Source organism: Lithobates pipiens, unplaced genomic scaffold (assembly GCF_037356315.1).
Source record: "Lithobates pipiens isolate NorthernLeopardFrog02 unplaced genomic scaffold, aLitPip1_a1.2 Scaffold_8, whole genome shotgun sequence".
In the NCBI taxonomy this organism is placed as follows: domain Eukaryota; kingdom Metazoa; phylum Chordata; class Amphibia; order Anura; family Ranidae; genus Lithobates; species Lithobates pipiens.
In genome coordinates this window covers 117802925-117821666 of record NW_027507903.1, presented here as the reverse complement: position 1 = coordinate 117821666, position 18742 = coordinate 117802925, and the positions used below count along the sequence as shown (strand labels likewise).

At 44.6% G+C, this 18742-nt stretch overlaps 1 protein-coding gene across 5 annotated transcripts in view; it reads left to right on the top strand.

Annotated features, from left to right (window-relative positions):
- The window catches only part of VPS13C (vacuolar protein sorting 13 homolog C), a 626331-nt gene that overhangs the window by 236079 nt on the left and 371510 nt on the right, over positions 1-18742 (top strand). For all 5 annotated transcript variants that reach the window (XM_077473219.1, XM_077473221.1, XM_077473220.1 and 2 more), the window contains 4 exons: positions 5904-6054; positions 11445-11561; positions 12288-12391; positions 15338-15505. In XM_077473219.1, coding sequence (XP_077329345.1) covers positions 5904-6054; positions 11445-11561; positions 12288-12391; positions 15338-15505 — 540 coding nt within the window. The remainder of the gene's footprint in view (positions 1-5903; positions 6055-11444; positions 11562-12287; positions 12392-15337; positions 15506-18742) is intronic.

Sequence of the window (18742 nt, the reverse complement as noted above, 5' to 3'; positions counted from 1 at the left end):
AGAGACAAAATGTGGAAACAAATCTAGACAATCACATTGTCTGATTTTTGAAAGAATTTATTTGCAAATTATGATGGAAAATAAGCATTTTGTCAATATCAAAAGTTCTCAATACTTTGTTATATATCCTTTGTTGGCAATGACAGAGGTCAAACGTTTTCTATAAGTCTTCACAAGGTTGTCACACACTGTTGCTGGTACCTTGGCCCATTCCTCCATGCAGATCTCCTCCAGAGCAGTGATGTTTTGGGGCTGTCGCTGGTCAACACAGACTTCAACTCCCTCCAAAGGTTTTTAATGGGGTTGAGATCTGGAGACTGGCTAGGCTACTCCAGGACCTTGAAATGCTTCTTATGAAGCCACTCCTTCGTTGCCCGGGTGGTGTGTTTGGGATCATTGTCATTCTGAAAGACCCAGCCACGTTTCATCTTCAATGCCCTTGCTGATGGGAAGAGGTTTGCACTCAAAATCTTATGATACATGACCCCATTTATTCTTTCATGTACACGGATCAGTCGTCCTGTTGCCTTTGCAGAGGAACAGCCCCAAAGCATGATGTTGCCACCTCCATGCTTCACGGTAGGTATGGTGTTCTTTGGTTGCAACTTGCCATTCTCTCTCCTCCAAACGCGACGAGTTGTGTTTCTACCAAACAGTTCTACTTTGGTTTCATGACAGTCTCCCAATCCTCTTCTGGATCATCCAAATGCTCTCTAGCAAACCTCAGACGGGCCTGGACATGTACTGGCTTAAGCAGGGGTACACGTCTGGCACTGCAGGATCTGATCCTTGGCGACGTAGTGTGTTACTTAAGGTAGCCTTTGTTACGTTGGTCCCAGCTCTCTGCAGGTCATTCAGTAGGTCCCCCCAATGTGGTTCTGGGATTTTTGCTCACCGTTCTTGTGATTGTTTTTACCTCACGTGGTGAGATCTTGGGTGGGGCTTCAGATCAAGGGAGATTATCAGTGGTCTTGTATGTCTTCCCTTTTCTAATTATTGCTCCCACAGTTGATTTCTTCACACCAAGCTGCTTGCCTATTGCAGATTCAGTCTTCCCAGCCTGGTGAAGGTCTACAATTTTGTTTCTGGTGTCCACCATAGTGCAGTTTGGAGTGTGACTGTTTGAGGTTGTGGACAGGTATCTTTTATACTGATATCAATTTCAAACAGGTGCCATTAATACAGGTAATGAGTGGAGGACAGAGGAGCCTCTAAAAGAAGAAGATACAGGTCGGTGAGAGTGAGATATCTTGCTTGTTTTTAGGTGACCAAATATTTATTTTCCACCATAATTTGCAAATAAATTCTTTCAAAAATCAGACAATGTGATTGTCTGGATTTGTTTCCACATTTTGTGTCTCATAGTTGAGGTATACCTATGATGACAATTACAGGGCTCTCTCATCTTTTTAAGTGGGAGAATTTGCACAATTGGTGGCTGACTAAATACTTTTTTGCCCCACTGTATGTATATATACCCTATTATCTAATAATGGGTATAAACACAGAAATATCAAGGTGGCGGGTAGCTTAGGTGCGGATGATGTACTTCCAATAATTTTACAATGCCTTATGGCAACTTTGTTTCTGGGTTTACCCTGTTCCACTGATGGCAACAAAATTTGTATCATATTTGTAGCATTATTCAATGGGTTCACTCATGTGCAAGTGCAGATTTGCATGTGTTTGGTTTCAAATGCTTCTGTAGCTAAATGGTGCCAAAATTGCTTTTTGTTTTAGCCGGATATCCTTGGTTTAAGAATTGACACGCAATAGCATTGAATAGGCAATCCTGAGTGTTACAGCTTCATTTTATTTCTGCAGAATTTCTTCTAGAGCAGGGATATGCAATTAGTGGACCTCCAGCTGTTGCAAAACTACAAGTCCCATGATGCCTCTGCCTCTGGGTGTCATGCTTGTGGCTGTCAGAGTCTTGCTATGCCTCATGGGACTTGTAGTTCTGCAACAGCGGGAGGTCCGCTAATTGCATATCCCTGTTCTAGAGCATACCATTTTGCATTTCTACCTGTTGGTATCCTTTCTTTGTAGAGGGAGATTCAAAATGCATATGCTCATAGTTAATTGTGCACAACAATGCGCCTGGCACTTAATATTTGGGGAGGAGGGGGGGGGGGGTGTGACAGACGGAAGGGCGGCAAGACGCACAAGAAGACACCTGTCTGTCCATTTCCTGCAGAGAGAGGGGTTGATCACCAACCCCCTGCGGGAGACAGACATGAAGGCGGCGATCAACCCCTCGCCCCGCAGGAAACGGACGGGCAGGTGTCTCCTTACCTTAGGATGCAGATGACCGGGATCTCACCCCAGGGCCGTTGCTTCACCTCCCAGCCGAACAGAAAGTGGGCCCCGAGACTCCCTGGCCAATTGGGACTCAGGACCTGTTTCCTGGTTCGCCAGATGGAGAAGCAGGAAGACAATAGCAAATATTAATTTGCTATTGTCACACAAGTGCTCTGTGCCTCAAGCCCACCCTTTTTGAAGCCAATTGGAGCATCCGGCTTTAATTACACGCGCGTCAAAAAAAAAAAAAAAAAAACCCAGTTGAAATGCATGCGTCCCATGCCCTGCATGTAGATTGGAGGCCGGGTGCATGGATTAGGGGGCTGTGCCCCATGTGGACAGGCCGCCACTGATGCACAATATCTTTCTCTTGGGCAAACATTCTAGTTCATGTTCTTCTATAACTCTATTTATGAATGCTCTTTGCAAGTTACGGAAACCTGGGGACTGAGTTCAAAAAGCTTGTTAGGTAGATATTTCCTGAAAATAGATAATACATCTCATGTGCCACGCTATGAAAAAATAAAGTGCATCCAGAAAGCATTCACAGCGCTTCACTTTTTCCACGTTTTGTTATGTTACAGCCTTATTCCAAAATGGATTAAATTCAATATTTTTCTCAAAACCCTACAACCAATACCTCATAATGACAACGTGAAAGAAGTTTGTTTAAAATCTTGGCAAATTTATTAAAAATAAAAAATGAAAAAAATCACACGTACAGAAGTATTCACAGCCCTTGCTGAATATTTTGTTGAAGCAACTTTTGCACCAATTACTGGCTCAAGTCTTTTTTATGATGGTGCTACAAGCTTGGCACACCTATTTTTGGTCAGTTTTTCCCATTCTTCCTTGCAGGACCTCTCAAACTCCATCAGGTTGATTGGGGAGTGTCGGTGCACAGCCGTTTTCAGATCTCTCCAGAGATGTTCAATCGGGTTCAAGTCTGGGCTCTGGCTGGGCCACACAGGATGTTCACTGAGTTGTTCTGTCGTCACTCTTTTGTTATCTCATCTCCGAAGTGCCCTGAAGTTGTTGCTTTTTTATCAAGGATGTCTTTGTACACTGCTGCATTCATATTTCCCTCGATCCTTACTAGTCTCCCAGTTCCTGCCACTGAAAAACATCCACACAGCATGAAGCTGCCACCACCATGCTTCACTGTAGGGGTGGAATTGGCCAGGTGATTAGAGGGGCCTGGTTTTGTTTCTCATGGTCTGAGAGTCCTTCAGGTGCCCAAGCGGGCTGTCCAGCCTTTTTACTGAGAAGTGTCTTCTGTCTGGCCATCTGCTGCAGAGATGGTTGTCCTTCTGGAAGGTTCTCCGCTCTCCCCAGAGGAATGCTGGAGCTCTGTCAGAGTGACCATTGGTTTTTGGTCACCTCCCTGACTAAAGCCATTCACCCCCAATCGCTCAGTTTGGCCAGGCAGCCCACCCTAGAAGAGTCCTGGTGGTTCCAAACTTTTTCCATTTACGGGTGATTGAGGCCACTGTGTTCATTGGGACTCCTAATGCTGCAGACATTTTTCTGTACCTTTCTCCAGATCTGTGCGTTGATACAATCCTGTCTCTGAGGTCTACAGAAAATTCATTAGACGTCATGGCTTGGTCTGTGCTCTGACATGCACTATTAACTGTGGAACTCTATATAGACAGGGGTGTGCCTTTCCAAATCATGGCCAATCAAGTTAATTTACCACAGGTGAACTTAAATCAAGTTGTAGAAACATTTCAAGGATGATCAGTAAAATGGATGCACCTGAGCTCAATTTTGAGTGTCAACGGTTGTGAATACTTATGTAAATGTGCGTTTTTTTGTTTTTTAAATAAATTTGCAAAGAAATTCAAACAAACTTTTTTCACGTTGTTATTATGGGGTATTGTTTGAATAATTTTTAGGAAAATAATTAAATCCTTTTTGGATTAAGGCTGTAACATAACAAAATGTGGAAAAAGTGAAGCACTGTGAATAATTTCCAGATGCAGTGTAATAAAATAATGTCAAATATTAAGCATATAACATAGAGATCTAAAGAGCTATAATTCATAAAATGTTAATAAACCTGTGTACAACAAACTCTTACAAAATGTACATTACATTGAACCATTTATCTCTCCAAGGATAACAAAATAAAAGTGGAAAAAATCCAGCTCAAAGCAAACGCTTATATAATTGACAATTCTTCCTGTGAGTTCCCTTAAGTGGTTAATTCCAATGTGACCACCTCCTTTCCCTGTGCAGACAGAGTTGCTTGTTAGAAACACTCAAACTTAAAGCCTACATATTAATCTTGATTCATTATAAACTTGCTTTATTATAACAATATGGCACCTACATCTGCACCCACATTATTCACTCAATGTTGAACAGTAATATTTCCTTGACACAACAGCATAACTATAGCAATGTACATAGTCACGCAAACAGTTAGAAAATATTAATGGAAAAACATAATAAAAATTATAACTTGTGCTGCAAATGAGTAGTAGAGAATCAAAAGGGATGCTGCAAGGGTTAATTATTAAAAGAATAGGTAAAAGGTCCTCCATATATTTGACCCAGGTTATAACAGATGCAGTCACCGTCCATCACCATGTGCAAAATTCACATTAGACACCTTCAACTTGGAATGGTAAAATTGCCTGCTTACCAGCTAGAATGGACTTACAATCAAGAAAAGTCAAAAGCTTTTTGCTATATACCCAGCCAGGGCCCCTCAAAGATGTTCCTGCATGGTCCCCTTGGGCCAAGGTAAAAGTCATCCATCCACACTCTCCATGGTATCATAGCCAAAAATAGAAGATGCTGCACATAGTGTAAAAGCTTAATGGTAATTTATTAAAATTGTACAATCACACTTGCATCAATGTAGAAATAAAACTTCCTTCTGGGAACACAGGTTATCACCCATTAAATCACATTAACTTCAGGGTAGTGATAATTGTGAGTTTAAATCACTATCTATAGAGGATGGCAAAACATAAATGAAAGAACTCCACTATCTTAAACTGCCCGTAGATTACTTTTTTTTTTTTTTTCTGATCAGCAAGCTGGATGATCAAAAAAGAATGAACAGATTCCGCCATTCCCACAAATGAGGTTTGGATAGAGGAACCTTTCCCTGTGGGTCAATGTATTCTGAAAGTGGGACTACTCTGCTGTCAGAACACATTGACCAGTGACTTCAGCTGCTGACCGGCAACATTCTTTTTCAACGTTCCCATTTGACAGAAGGCGATCTAACGATTAACTTCTGTCAAACAGGGACAGCCATACATAGATTGAAATTTGCCGATCCCTCTTGGACATGCTGAATTTTGATCCATCTGTGGCCAGCTTAAGTTAACCAAGCCTTATGTCTGTAATATAGCTAGTAATGGGAAAGTTTAAGCATAGTTGGCTTTTATCTTCTAATCCTTCTTAATGTATTTTTCCTAGTTCTCTTGATGTCACAACTTCTTTCTATATTGAGGATTTAATCGGTGATTGTGAAAGGCATTCACTAATTTCATTTTCCGCAGGGGACTTGTAGTCATGAATTATGCTTTGCTTGGCGTTCCGGTTTCTAGAAAGATTCACATAAACATGTCTGTTTCCAACAGGTGGCCTTTTCATCTATGGAGCTCCTGCTACACTCTCAGGCACTGCTGTCTGCTATCAGCTTCATAACAGAAGCCATGCCAAGCATCCCTGATAAGGCAGAGCCAACCTCTGCACAGAAGCAACGGGACAAAGAGACTTTTGTCAAGAAAGGTAAAACCCAAGACAAATATTGGTTCATTGTGGAAACCAGGTCTGATGTGGCGTAAACCTTATCGCTTTTCCTCCTACTGCTTAATGTGAAACAACATTGTGTAGCCAGTGTGGGAGCTGATCTGTTTAACTCCTTTAATGACACGGGCCATTTTATCATGGAACATTCATCTGTCAAACCACGTTATATTCCTTTTTGGTCATGAACTTTTGTGTCTTACATATTTTTTTTCTTAACAGGGACAGATAGTCGTTCAAATTTTTAAACCTTACTAGTGTTTGTTAAAATCAGAGAAACTAACAAAAATGTAAATTCCTTTTCAACAACGTAACATTTTAAATTTATGTAAAGATTCCTAATGGTTTGAATATAGAACATTGGTAACAGGATTCAGAAGTCTAGAGAATGCATTATACAGTGTAGTAGTTTAGGGTACATAGCATACATATTGCAGAGCATGTAATATACTGCCCAGCATACAAAACACTGTAGCCCACACTGTGTAATGTGCATAGAACCCAATGGTCAGGAGTATGTAGAGTATATCAGTTCTGTGTATCTAACTTAGAGCACATTTTACAAAATGCAGAACAGCATACAGAGAGCATCTATAGAGTGCAGTAGTCCAGAGGCTGTATTATATAACAAAACTCAGAGTGTGTGGCAGACAGTTGTGCTTTGTGTTTAAAATGAAAAACTGCACACGTTGATTAGTGATCTACCAAACACCATGGTACTGATACACAGCTCAGTGTATAGAGTGCTGTAGCCCAGACTATATAATGTATAATACAGTGTGCCAAGTTCAGCAGTCCTGTATATGTAACATACACAGCATGGTGTACAGAGTGCAGTGGTTGGCAGTATCTAACGTACAGCACAGCATACAGAGTGTAGACACCCCCTCCCCCTTTTTTTTGCCAAAGTCTTCATGCTCACATTCATTCTGATCAGTGAGTGGAAGAATGGTGTCAATGGCTACTTCCTGCAAAGCCTAGACTCTTCTCTGTTTTCGCATCTGGCTTTTCTGGCTCTTCAGCACTAAACATATATTTATTTTTTTCTGTGCAAGCGCCGTTTCTTAATCATTCATCAGGGGACACTGGGCAGAAAGAATTCTGACACCCCTTACTGTCACCTACAGGAGAATTGGGCACTGCAAGCAAAAAAGCTGCTATGTAGGTGCAATTAGCATTCAGACGTGCAGCAAGCCCTGCATGTAAGTCCTGGCCTCATATCACCTCCCTCCCCCCTCCTCCCAGACTGTCGGTCATCTGTAGCAGAACAGGCAGTATTTCACACATAGTTATACACCAGTAGAGCAGGGGGGTACAGTGGGGAACCGATGTGTAGGGGCCACAGCGGTAAACTAATGTGCATAAGGGAGGGCAGTAAAATGCACAGGTGTAGACATGTCTAGACCCTGCCCCTTTGTACACCATTCGTCCCCTCCATCTCTGGCTCAGTTCACATTTCGCTGTTGCCCCTTCCTCTCCCCCGAGTGTTTTGCCCTGTCTCCTCCCCTTCTGCGCTATCAGGGTCTTTTACTGTTTGAGCGCTGGCTGTGCAAGGGCTCCCTGCAGGATCAGAGCACTCTCCTACTGGAACTCCAATTCCTCTCCAGCCTTCAGTGCCGGAGAGGACAGACCCGGGATGAAGAGCAGCAGCCCAATGCTATTGTGCCCATATAACTGATTTTCCTATAAAATTGCTATTGTTTCCAGCATCCTTAAGCCCAGTGAAACTGACCTTGCATGCAGTGCTTCTTCATGCTGTGAACCTACCAGGAATAAGTGTCAATAAGTGTCAGAGTGCTGCTGGCATCACTCCGCCTGACATTCCTGCGGGAACTTTAGAAGAAGCATCAGCTTAAGCAGCTGGCTGATACCTCAGTGGAACTGCTGCTGTGGCGGCTCTGCTCCCTCCATGGCTGGCAATACGTAATAATATGTGCCCAGAAGTCGTTCCTATGCTTATACGTAATACTGTTGTGGAGAAGTTTAAAGCTGGATTTGGATACAAAAAGATTTCCCAAGCTTTAAACATCCCAAGGAGCACTGTGCAAGCGATCATTTTGAAATGGAAGGAGTATCAAACCACTGCAAATCTACCAAGACCTGGCCGTCCCTCTAAACTTTCAGCTCAGACAAGGAGAAGACTGATCAGAGATGCAGCCAAGAGGCCCATGATCACTCTGGATGAACTGCAGAGAACTACAGCTGAGGTGGGAGAGTCTGTCCATAGGACAACAATCAGTCGTACACTGCACAAATCTGGCCTTTATGGAAGAGTGGCAAGAAGAAAGCCATTTCTCAAAGATATCCATAAAAAGTCTTGTCTAAAGTTTGCTACAAGCCACCTCAGAGACACACCAAACATGTGGAAGAAGGTGCTCTGGTCAGATGAAACCAAATTCGAACTTTTTGCCCACAATGCAAAACGATATGTTTGACGTAAAAGCAACACAGCTCATCACCCTCAAAACACCATCCCCACTGTCAAAGATGGTGGTGGCAGCATCATGGTTTGGGCCTGCTTTTCTTCAGCAGGGACAGGGAAGATAGTTAAAATTGAGGGGAAGATGGATGCAGCCAAATACAGGACCATTCTGGATGAAAACCTGTTGGAGTCTGCAAAAGACCTGAAACTGGGACAGAGATTTATCTTCCAACAAGACAATGATCCCAAACATACAGCAAAATCTACAAAGGAATGGTTCACAAATAAACGTATCCAGGTGTTAGAATGGCCAAGTCAAAGTCCAGACCTGAATCCAATCGAGAATCTGTGGAAAGAGCTGAAAACTGCTGTTCACAAACGCTCTCCATCCAACCTCACTGAGCTCGAGCTGTTTTGCAAGGAAGAATGGGCAAGAATTTCAGTCTCTCGATGTGCAAAACTGATAGAGACTTACCCCAAGTGACTTGCAGCTGTAATCGCAGCAAAAGCTGGCTCTACAAAGTATTAACGCAAGTGGGCCGAATACTTTTGCACGCCCCACTTTTCATTTTTTTATTAGTTAAAAAAGTTTCAAAAATCCAATAGATTTAGTTCCACTTCACAATTGTGTCCCACTTGTTGGTGATTCTTCACAAAAAATAAAAATTTTATATCTTTATGTTTGAAGCCTGAAATGTGGCAAAAGGTTGAAAAGTTCAAGGGGGCCGAATACTTTCGCAAGGCACTCTAGATATACTTACATTCATAATAAATAGAACCAGCAAAACTTTTCACAGAAGCCTCCTTAATACCCTGTGTGTGGATCAGCACTCTTATAAAGCATGTGAAGACCGCTAAAGACCAGCGGCTTAGAGTTCATTAACGAAGACAGGTCCTCGGTGATTGATGTAAGCTACAGCCATGGCATTGTCGGATTGAATCCTGACAGGACAATCCCGTAGCCTGAGCGTCCAGGATTCTAGGGCCAGTCTTACTGCCCGAATCTCTAGAATGGTGCTGGGCAAGGTTTTCTCCCCTGGACAGAAGCTTCTTCCATAACTGCTCCCCAGCCTAGAAGGCTGTCATCTGTTGTCACCACTTTCCAGGATACTAGCAGAAAGGATTTCCCCTTTTGGAAGTTGCTGGATATCGACTACCAATTTAGGCTCTGACGTACGACGGGGGATAAACGTATTGGAAAATCCAAAGCCTGAACTTTCTTGTTCCAGACGGACAGGATGGTGTTTTGTAGCAGTCTTGAGTGAAACTGCGCATAAGAGATGGCCTCCGAAGGAGGCCACCATTTTCCCTAGCAATCTAATGCAGAGGCAAATGGAAGGATTTTTCTTTGCTTTGACAAGTTGAATTAGCCCTATTATGGAACCGATTCTTGTCTGGGGTAAGAATACCTTCTTCTGTACGGTATCTATGACCAGCCCCAAGTACTTTAATCTCCTTGATGGTTTTAAGGAGGATTTTTCTAGGTTGAGTATCCAACCCACAGATTCCAGATAGTTTACAGCTGTGATTAAAACTTTGGTTTAGACCAGAAACTGAATGGCCATCGGGTTGTTACGCCATCTTCAGGAGAGGACTAGGCAGAACATGTTAACATGTACAACAAAACCAGAACTTTCTAGTTCCGCCCAAGGAGCGGTCCCTTGGGTAACAACCCCCAAGCCTGCCTCCTGCAGCCTCAGTTTTTTTCTGCCTAGTGAAGGAGAAGGACCTAGCAACCCTGCGGGCCCATCGGTCCATGGATTTTTTTCTGCAGAAGTTTGCCTTTTGCGCAAAATTAAGATCCTGTGATCTGCTATCAACAGTCGGCTGTGTGACAGGCTGGATACCCTTATCCTTTTAGTCTCCCCAGCCTGGCCAGCGAACGTGTGCAGACCAGAGCTCCGCGCTGGGTCGACCACGACATGCCCCCCCCCCCAGCTCCGGTGAGCGTAGTGCTCCGGGGCACACATATGACCAGGCTACTGATTTCTGCGTCACAGTGTGCCAGACCAGCAGCCACCCCGTGCTGATCTGAGCATGGGTCTGTGATGCAATGTTCCCCAGCTCGTCAGGACTGGTAAGTACAGCTCTCCCTGCCTCGGTGGGGCTGAGCAGCTGGGCATTCCCTGGGAGGTAGATTCAGGTTCCCTCACCTCCCTATCTTCTCTCCCTGTCCCTATCCCCCCCGGGGGATGCTGCATGGGCTGCTGAGCGGTGTGTGTCCCATAGACAGGGGCTCCCTGTAGTTCCTCGACTGACACAGCACCCTCCCCTCCTATTTGTTTTACATTATACTGTTTGTTGACATACTGAGGCTGCAGGAGGTAGGCTTGGGGATTGTTAACTCGGGCGGAACTAGAGAGTTCTGGTTTTGTTGTACGTTAACATGTTCTGCCTAGTCCTCTCCTGTAGTTAGCGTAACAACACGATGGTCTAAGAAAGGAGCCGTGTCAGTCGATGAACTACAGAGAAAAGGATTTTACAGTGAGTACAAAAAATCCTATTTTTTTTATTGATATATAAAAGTGCCATACAGAGGAAGCTTCACTCCATAATGAGCAATGTTTCTCAGGTATAATTGTAAAGACGAGAGTGCCTGGTTTCATCCTTTTTATATTGTCACAGAAGTTCCTTTTGGGGTTGAGCATCTTCAAGTATCATACAGCTGCACCAAAATTATAGTTGATAGTATTCAATACTTTACTTAATATGCATGTCTTATGACAGAAATGTTATAACAAATGTTAGACAATTTATTTATCAATTTTTCTGTAGACTGCTTTAAGTAGTACTAAGGGTAAATGGGGTAAAACCTTGTCATAGATTATATCAACATGTTGGGTGTGGAAGAGTTGTCTATTGATTAGTTTGTTATATCTGCTATGTTGGAGTTGAACAAATGTTTGACGTAGTTGGATCAAATTAATTTATACAATTTTTTTTTCTTTAGCAACAAAGCCCTCCAAAGATAAGGACTTGATAGCCTTCAAGTTGTTTGCAAAGTTGAATTCCTTTAGCATGAATGTTTGGGATGAGAACAGCCATATTGCTGAAATCAAGATACTGGGTATGTGTGCAAGCAGTCTGTGGGCGATAAAGATTGTATAGTACATTTTTGGCTGACTTGTGTAGCTTAAATAAAATAAAGCTGCCCATTACGTAGATCAGTTATCAGCTGAATTAGTTGCAGATCTAATTTGCCGATAAGTGGGCTTTGTACAGTATATAGTCCATTCTCCTTAATATATTATGAAATAGAAAATTTGGTCCCTTGCTTGTTAAACTCAGATCTGTTCAATTGGCTTCACATGTATTTTGGCTGACCAATCTGGCCACTTTCTCAGGATTAAGAATTGTCCTGGGCTGTTGTGAACCAATATATTTTGGAATAGAAGACCTCATACAGAAGTGCACTGACTCACTGTTTTCAGGGCCACGCACCCGCTCTTGCACGCCTCTTCAATTTTGACGTGGCTGTGTCCATGCAGCCACTGCATCTGCATCCACATCCGTAGGCTGCCTGCATGCAGTTCAGGATGGATGCAGGTGTGAGAACATATAGCTCATGCACGCAGCACAGGTGCCAGTGCCTAAATAAGGCTTTAAGCTTTCTAATCATTATCAAAGTGCATGTATAAATAATCTGTTATCTTTAAATTGTAAGATTTTACTTTTTTTCTTAAACACTGACAAGTTAAAATTTCAGAAGTGAAAGTATGTGTGCTAAAATTTAATGCCTTCTCAGTTCTCTTGATATTATGATGTTTTTAATGGAACAAATCTTCTTTTTCAGGTCTTGACTCCTCAATTTTCTTGGAATCTAGCAAGATAGACATTTTTGCAAGGCTGAAAGATATTCTTGTCAATGATGTCAACCCACAAACCATCCATAAGAAGGTTAACTTTGAGTGGAACCTTGTGCAATATTATAGCACTTTTTTTCTTTATGCATAGAGTAAGAAACAGATGCAGGCAAGCAAAGAAAATAAATATACCAGAGGCAGCAAGATGGAGCCCAGCCAGAGACAGACTGGTTCATATTTATTTTATTTGACCAGGGGTGCCCTTTTGAAGAGCGAAGACCACTTAAGCCACTTGGTAACCAGTCACAGGCCATAATGAGCAGAACGGGCAGATGACAGGTCCGTATCCGCTCTGCATATGCATAGCAGACAATGACACCGTGTGCTGTGCTCTACGGTCCCTACAATCCTATCCAGACGGGGCGGATTCCCCTCCTGTTTTAATTTATTTTTTTTTTAAGCTGATTGGATTGGAGGTAGGCAGTTGTAAAAGGACACAAATCTGTATACATCTGCCACTCCATAGAGGTGAATGGAGGGTCTGATTGGGACCGCCTGAAAAACAGACAGGAGGAACATGTTTGGACTGATTGTATGAAAGGGGCCTAAAGCTTCTTTCACACTGATGCGTTGCGGTTTACTGCTGCTGCTGAAACCCCAAGGCGGGCGGCTGCTGCTGTCCTCCAAAGCAGGAATGTCTGGCGGCTGCTGTTGTGCCCCAGGGCAGGTGTGGCTGCTGCTGTCCCCAGGGCAGATATGGCTGACAGCTGCTGCTGTCCCCCCGGGTGGGTATGGCTGGTGGCCGCTGCTGTCCTTAGGACAGTTGTGGCTGGTGACTGCTGCTGTCCCCCATGGTGGGTATGGCTGGCGGCTGCTGCTGTCCCACAGGGTGGGTATGGCTGGCGGCTGCTGCTTTCCCCCAGGGTGTTTATGGCTGGCGGCTGCTGCTGTCCCCCAAGGTGGGTATGGCTGGAGCCTGCTGCTGTCCCCCAGGGTGGGTATGGCTGGCGGCTGCTGCTGTCCCCCAGGGTGGGTATGGCTGGCGGCTGCTGCTGTCCCCCAGGGTGGGTATGGCTGGCGGCTGCTGCTGTCCCCCAGGGTGGGTATGGCTGGCGGCTGCTGCTGTCCCCCAGGGTGGGTATGGCTGGCGGCTGCTGCTGTCCCCCAGGGTGGGTATGGCTGGCGGCTGCTGCTGTCCCCCAGGGTGGGTATGGCTGGCGGCTGCTGCTGTCCCCCAGGGTGGGTATGGCTGGCGGCTGCTGCTGTCCCCCAGGGTGGGTATGGCTGGCGGCTGCTGCTGTCCCCCAGGGTGGGTATGGCTGGCGGCTGCTGCTGTCCCCCAGGGTGGGTATGGCTGGCGGCTGCTGATGTTTCCAAGGGTGGGTATGGCTGGCGGCTGCTGTCCTCCAGGGCAGTTAAGGCTGGTGGATGCTGTCCCATGAGGGGGGAGTGCATTTGGTATCACTTTGCTTGTAACAGGAGCCGACGCTGTACCGGAAGCATGAGCTCTGCTCTCTATTGCAGCCGCATGCTTCCTATACCACTGGCACCATTCTTCACAATGATGCTCTGGGATTGTGGGTCAGGAACCTATGATCTGGGCTTGCTGACCCAAAGCAGGAGGTGGCGGGCCACATCAGAGGGCGCAATGAGCTAGTGGTTGGTTACCCCTGTATTAGACCACAAGAGCTTACTAGCGGTTTACTGCTGCTGCTGAAACCCCAAGGCGGGCGGCTGCTGCTGTCCTCCAAAGCAGGAATGTCTGGCGGCTGCTGTTGTGCCCCAGGGCAGGTGTGGCTGCTGCTGTCCCCAGGGCAGATATGGCTGACAGCTGCTGCTGTCCCCCCGGGTGGGTATGGCTGGTGGCCGCTGCTGTCCTTAGGACAGTTGTGGCTGGTGACTGCTGCTGTCCCCCATGGTGGGTATGGCTGGCGGCTGCTGCTGTCCCACAGGGTGGGTATGGCTGGCGGCTGCTGCTTTCCCCCAGGGTGGGTATGGCTGGCGGCTGCTGCTGTCCCCCAGGGTGGGTATGGCTGGCGGCTGCTGCTGTCCCCCAGGGTGGGTATGGCTGGCGGCTGCTGCTGTCCCCCAGGGTGGGTATGGCTGGCGGCTGCTGCTGTCCCCCAGGGTGGGTATGGCTGGCGGCTGCTGCTGTCCCCCAGGTTGGGTATGGCTGGCGGCTGCTGATGTTTCCAAGGGTGGGTATGGCTGGCGGCTGCTGTCCTCCAGGGCAGTTAAGGCTGGTGGATGCTGTCCCATGAGGGGGGAGTGCATTTGGTATCACTTCGCTTGTAACAGGAGCCGACGCTGTACCGGAAGCATGAGCTCTGCTCTCTATTGCAGCCGCATGCTTCCTATACCACTGGCACCATTCTTCACAATGATGCTCTGGGATTGTGGGTCAGGAACCTATGATCTGGGCTTGCTGACCCAAAGCAGGAGGTGGCGGGCCACATCAGAGGGCGCAATGAGCTAGTGGTTGGTTACCCCTGTATTAGACCACAAGAGCTTTGTCATTAGATATAATGAAGATAAATGTAAGAGTCGGAAGCCAAAAGCCTGTTGCAGGAGCCAAAGGCCATGTGTTATAATTTAGAAGGAAGGTTTAAAGTTGTTAAAAAGCATGCTTTGATATTTTTTGGGGATTTTATACTATTTGGCTGTATGGATTATAAAGACCTTGGTTAATAGCATTAGGGCTGAAACAACGAATCGAGTATATATACACAGTATATCTCTTCTGTCTGTTATTCTCAGTGGATTAGATATTTTGCTCCCTAACCATATAGTTGGTTATTTATATTTACTACTGCATAGAGATGTTGAAGAATAAATTTTCTTTTTTTTTAAACTTTACATGTTAACTAAATTATACACCACACTTTTTTTTTTTAAGTTGATTAATCAAAACAATAATCGGCCAACTAATCGATTATGAAAATAATCGTTGGTTGCAGCCCTAAATAGCAGTGAGAAGGAATGCAGTGTTATTATTCCAGTTTAAATGTATGTGACCATAAGTTCTCTTTTTTTGTGTTAGGCTGTTTGTATTATGGAAGAAGAGGTTTTCAACTTCAATTTGACACTCTATCCTGAGGCCACACAAGGAGAAGCCTATAAGGATGTGTCTAAAGTGGATGGGAAGGCTTCCCTGCGAGTTGGCTGTATGAAGATTGTCTTTCTCAACAAGTTCCTTGTATCGCTTTTGGTAAGAATTACTTCTCCTTATCTTATTATTATTATACAGGATTTATATAACGCCAACAGTTTGCGCAGCGCTTAACAAAATTAAGGCAGACATTACAGTTACATTACAATTTGGTACAAGAGGAATCAGAGGGCCCTGCTCATTAGAGCTTACAATCTAAAAAAGGAGGGTCAATTGATACAAAAGGTAAAAGCTGTGGGGAATGAGCTGATGGAGGAAGTAAAACAGTGTATTAGTTGGCAGGATAGGCTTCTTTAAAGAGAAGCGTTTTCAGGGATCGTCTAAAGATGGATAGATCAGGGGACAATCAGACAGATTGGGGTAGGGAGTTCCAAAGGATGGGACAAGTTTTAGAGAAGAATGGAAGGAGATGACAAGGGAGCTAGAGAGCAGGAGGTCTTGAGAGGACCGGAGAGAGTAGCTTGGTTGGTATTTTGGGACTAGGTTAGTTATGTAGTTGGGGGCAGGTAAGGTAGATGAGTCTTGCAGCGACATTTATTATGAACTTAAGGGGGATAGTCTATGTAAAGGTAATCCAACGAGGAGGGAGTTGCAGTAGTAGAGGCAAGAGATAACCAGAAAGTGAATTAGAAGCTTGATGGTGTCATTAGTTAAAAAGGGGCGTATTCTGGAAATCTTGTGGAGGCTAAGTCAGCATGATTTGGACAGGGATTGGATGCGGGTCTGAAAGGAAAGTTCAGAATTGAAGGTTACCCCTAGCACCCTGGCATGTTGGGACGGACTGATAGATGTGCCATTGATCTTGACAGAGAAGTCTGGGGAAGATGCACATGGAGGAGGAAATATTAAGTGCTTGGTTTTAGATAGATTCAGTTTGAGGAAGTGACATCCAGGCATATAGGTCTGTTAGTAAATCAGTGATACGCAAAGAAACTGATGGAGTGAGCTGAGGGGCAGAGAAGATAGATTTGGGTGTCATTAGCATATAAATGGTAGTGGAAGCCATGGGAGGCTATCGGCTGACCCAGGGAGGACGTATGGATGGTGAATAGTAGAGATCTAAGGACAGAACCTTGGGGGGCACCAACAGTAAGAGGAGTTGGAGAGGAGGAAGTGGAGTTGTAAGTGACACTGAAGATGCGATCGTTAATATTCAAACCAATGGAGAGTGCCTCCATGGAGACAAAGCAAATTGCATTTTTTGAGCAGGGGGTGGTCAACTGTATCAAAGGCAGCGAAAAGCTTTAAGAGTAATGCCCCGTACACATGATCGGACTTTCCGCCAACATAACCGTGGATTTTTGTTTGAAAGGATGTTGGCTGAAACTTGAATTGCAAACACACGGTCACACAAATGTTGGCCAACAATTATGAACGTGGTGTACGACGAGCCGAGAAAAAGGAAGTTCAATAGCCAGTGCGGCTCCTTCTGCTTGATTGCAAGCATGAACTTTTGTGCATCGGACTTGTGTACACATGATTGGAAATTCCGACAACAAAGTTTTATTGGCAGAAAATTTACGAACATGCTATCAAAAATTTGTTGGCAGAAACTCAGACAGCAAATGTTCGATGGAGCATACACACAGTCGGACTATGGAATAATGACCGTTGGTTTTGGCTGTTAATATTTTGTGAGTTTTAGGAGGGCAGTTTCTGTGGAGTGCTGTGGGCGAAATACAGACTGAAGGGGATCAAGTAGATCATTCTCAATGAGGTGGTTGTTCAGTTGGTTTGTAGACTTAACGTTCAAGGAGTTTGGGGGCAAAACGTTTCCCATGTTTGCTGAACACATTTCAGTGCAAGATTTTTAAATCTACTCTCTGATTTTACTAACTTTAACTTTAACTTTCACTTCACGTGCGTGTACACTTTATACTCTTCCATGCTTTGCTGCCACTCTGTCTGCTGGATCTGTGGGTCTAATTTTTGTGTAAAGCAGCATACACACGATCGGATTTTCTGACGGGAAATGTGTGACAAACTGTTGGCGGAAATTCCGACCGCTTGTGCGCTCCATCGGACAATTGCTGCCGGATTTTCCGCGGATGAATGTTGGATGGCAGGTTTTACATTTTCCACGGATAAATGTCTGTTGGATTTTCTGAGCGTGTGTACGCAAGTCTGTCGGACAAAAGTCCAAAGTACAAACACGCATGCTTGGAAGCGAGGGCGAGCCAGAAGCGGTCGGTCTTGTAAACTAGCATTCGTAATGGAGAATTGACATTCATGACGTGGCAAATTATGAAATCACAAAATGCAGCGCACATTCTCTTCTTCTTTAATGGGATCATAATGAAGCTGCTTTGTTGGTGATACTGATGGAGTTATTGCAAACAAAAATTTTCAAAAGGCTTTTTTTTCTAGTGATACCAAGAATAATATGCTTCTTTTTTTGGGGGGGGGGGGGGGGGGCAAGCTACTACAACACCATTATCACGCAGTTTTTAAGATCAAAGATATATGTTGGTGTCCCTTATCAATTTTACATTGTATTTTTTTAAATGTAACTGCCTACTCCCAAACTGGCATTTGAAGTAAAACACACAGCCAGGTTTTATTCTCCACATTTTTTTTTTTTTTATTGTGCATAAAAAAAAAAAAAATTAGACATGCTATCTGCCAATAGAACCTAACCAAAAAGTGCATTATATGCATCCAAAAATATATCAAATCAAATCATTATTCAGCCAAAAAATAAGATAAAAGCCTCTTGCATGTGTTCGGCTTCTTAACCACTTGCCGACCGCCGCACGACGATGTACGTCCATTTTTTGAAGAGGGATATCTCGGTAACGGCAGCAGCTGCTGCCACAACCGAGGTGTCCATCTCTTCAGGCGGCGGTCGGCTGTACGATAACGGTGGTCTCCGCGGCGGATTCGCCGCGAGATCACCACTATCGGCGGCGGGAGAGGTGCCACCCCCCCTCCCGCCGCCCTCCCGCACCTTCCGACGCTTACCGGAGCCGTCGGTAGCGGCGGAGGCGATCGGGTCCTTCTGTCGGCTGGGCATAGAGAGTGAGGCTAAGATGTCCCCCACTCGTCTCTATACCATAGGAGGGCGGAAGCGACGTCAAAACGTCACTTCCGCCCATACCTCTTAAAGGTATATTTTTTTTTTTAAATGTCAGATTTTCTTTTTTTTTTTTTTGTTGCATTTTAGCCCAAATATGAGATCTGAGGACCTTTTGACCCCAGATCTCATATTTAAGAGGACCTGTCATGCTTTTTTCTATTACAAGGAATGTTTACATTCCTTGTAATAGGAATAAAAGT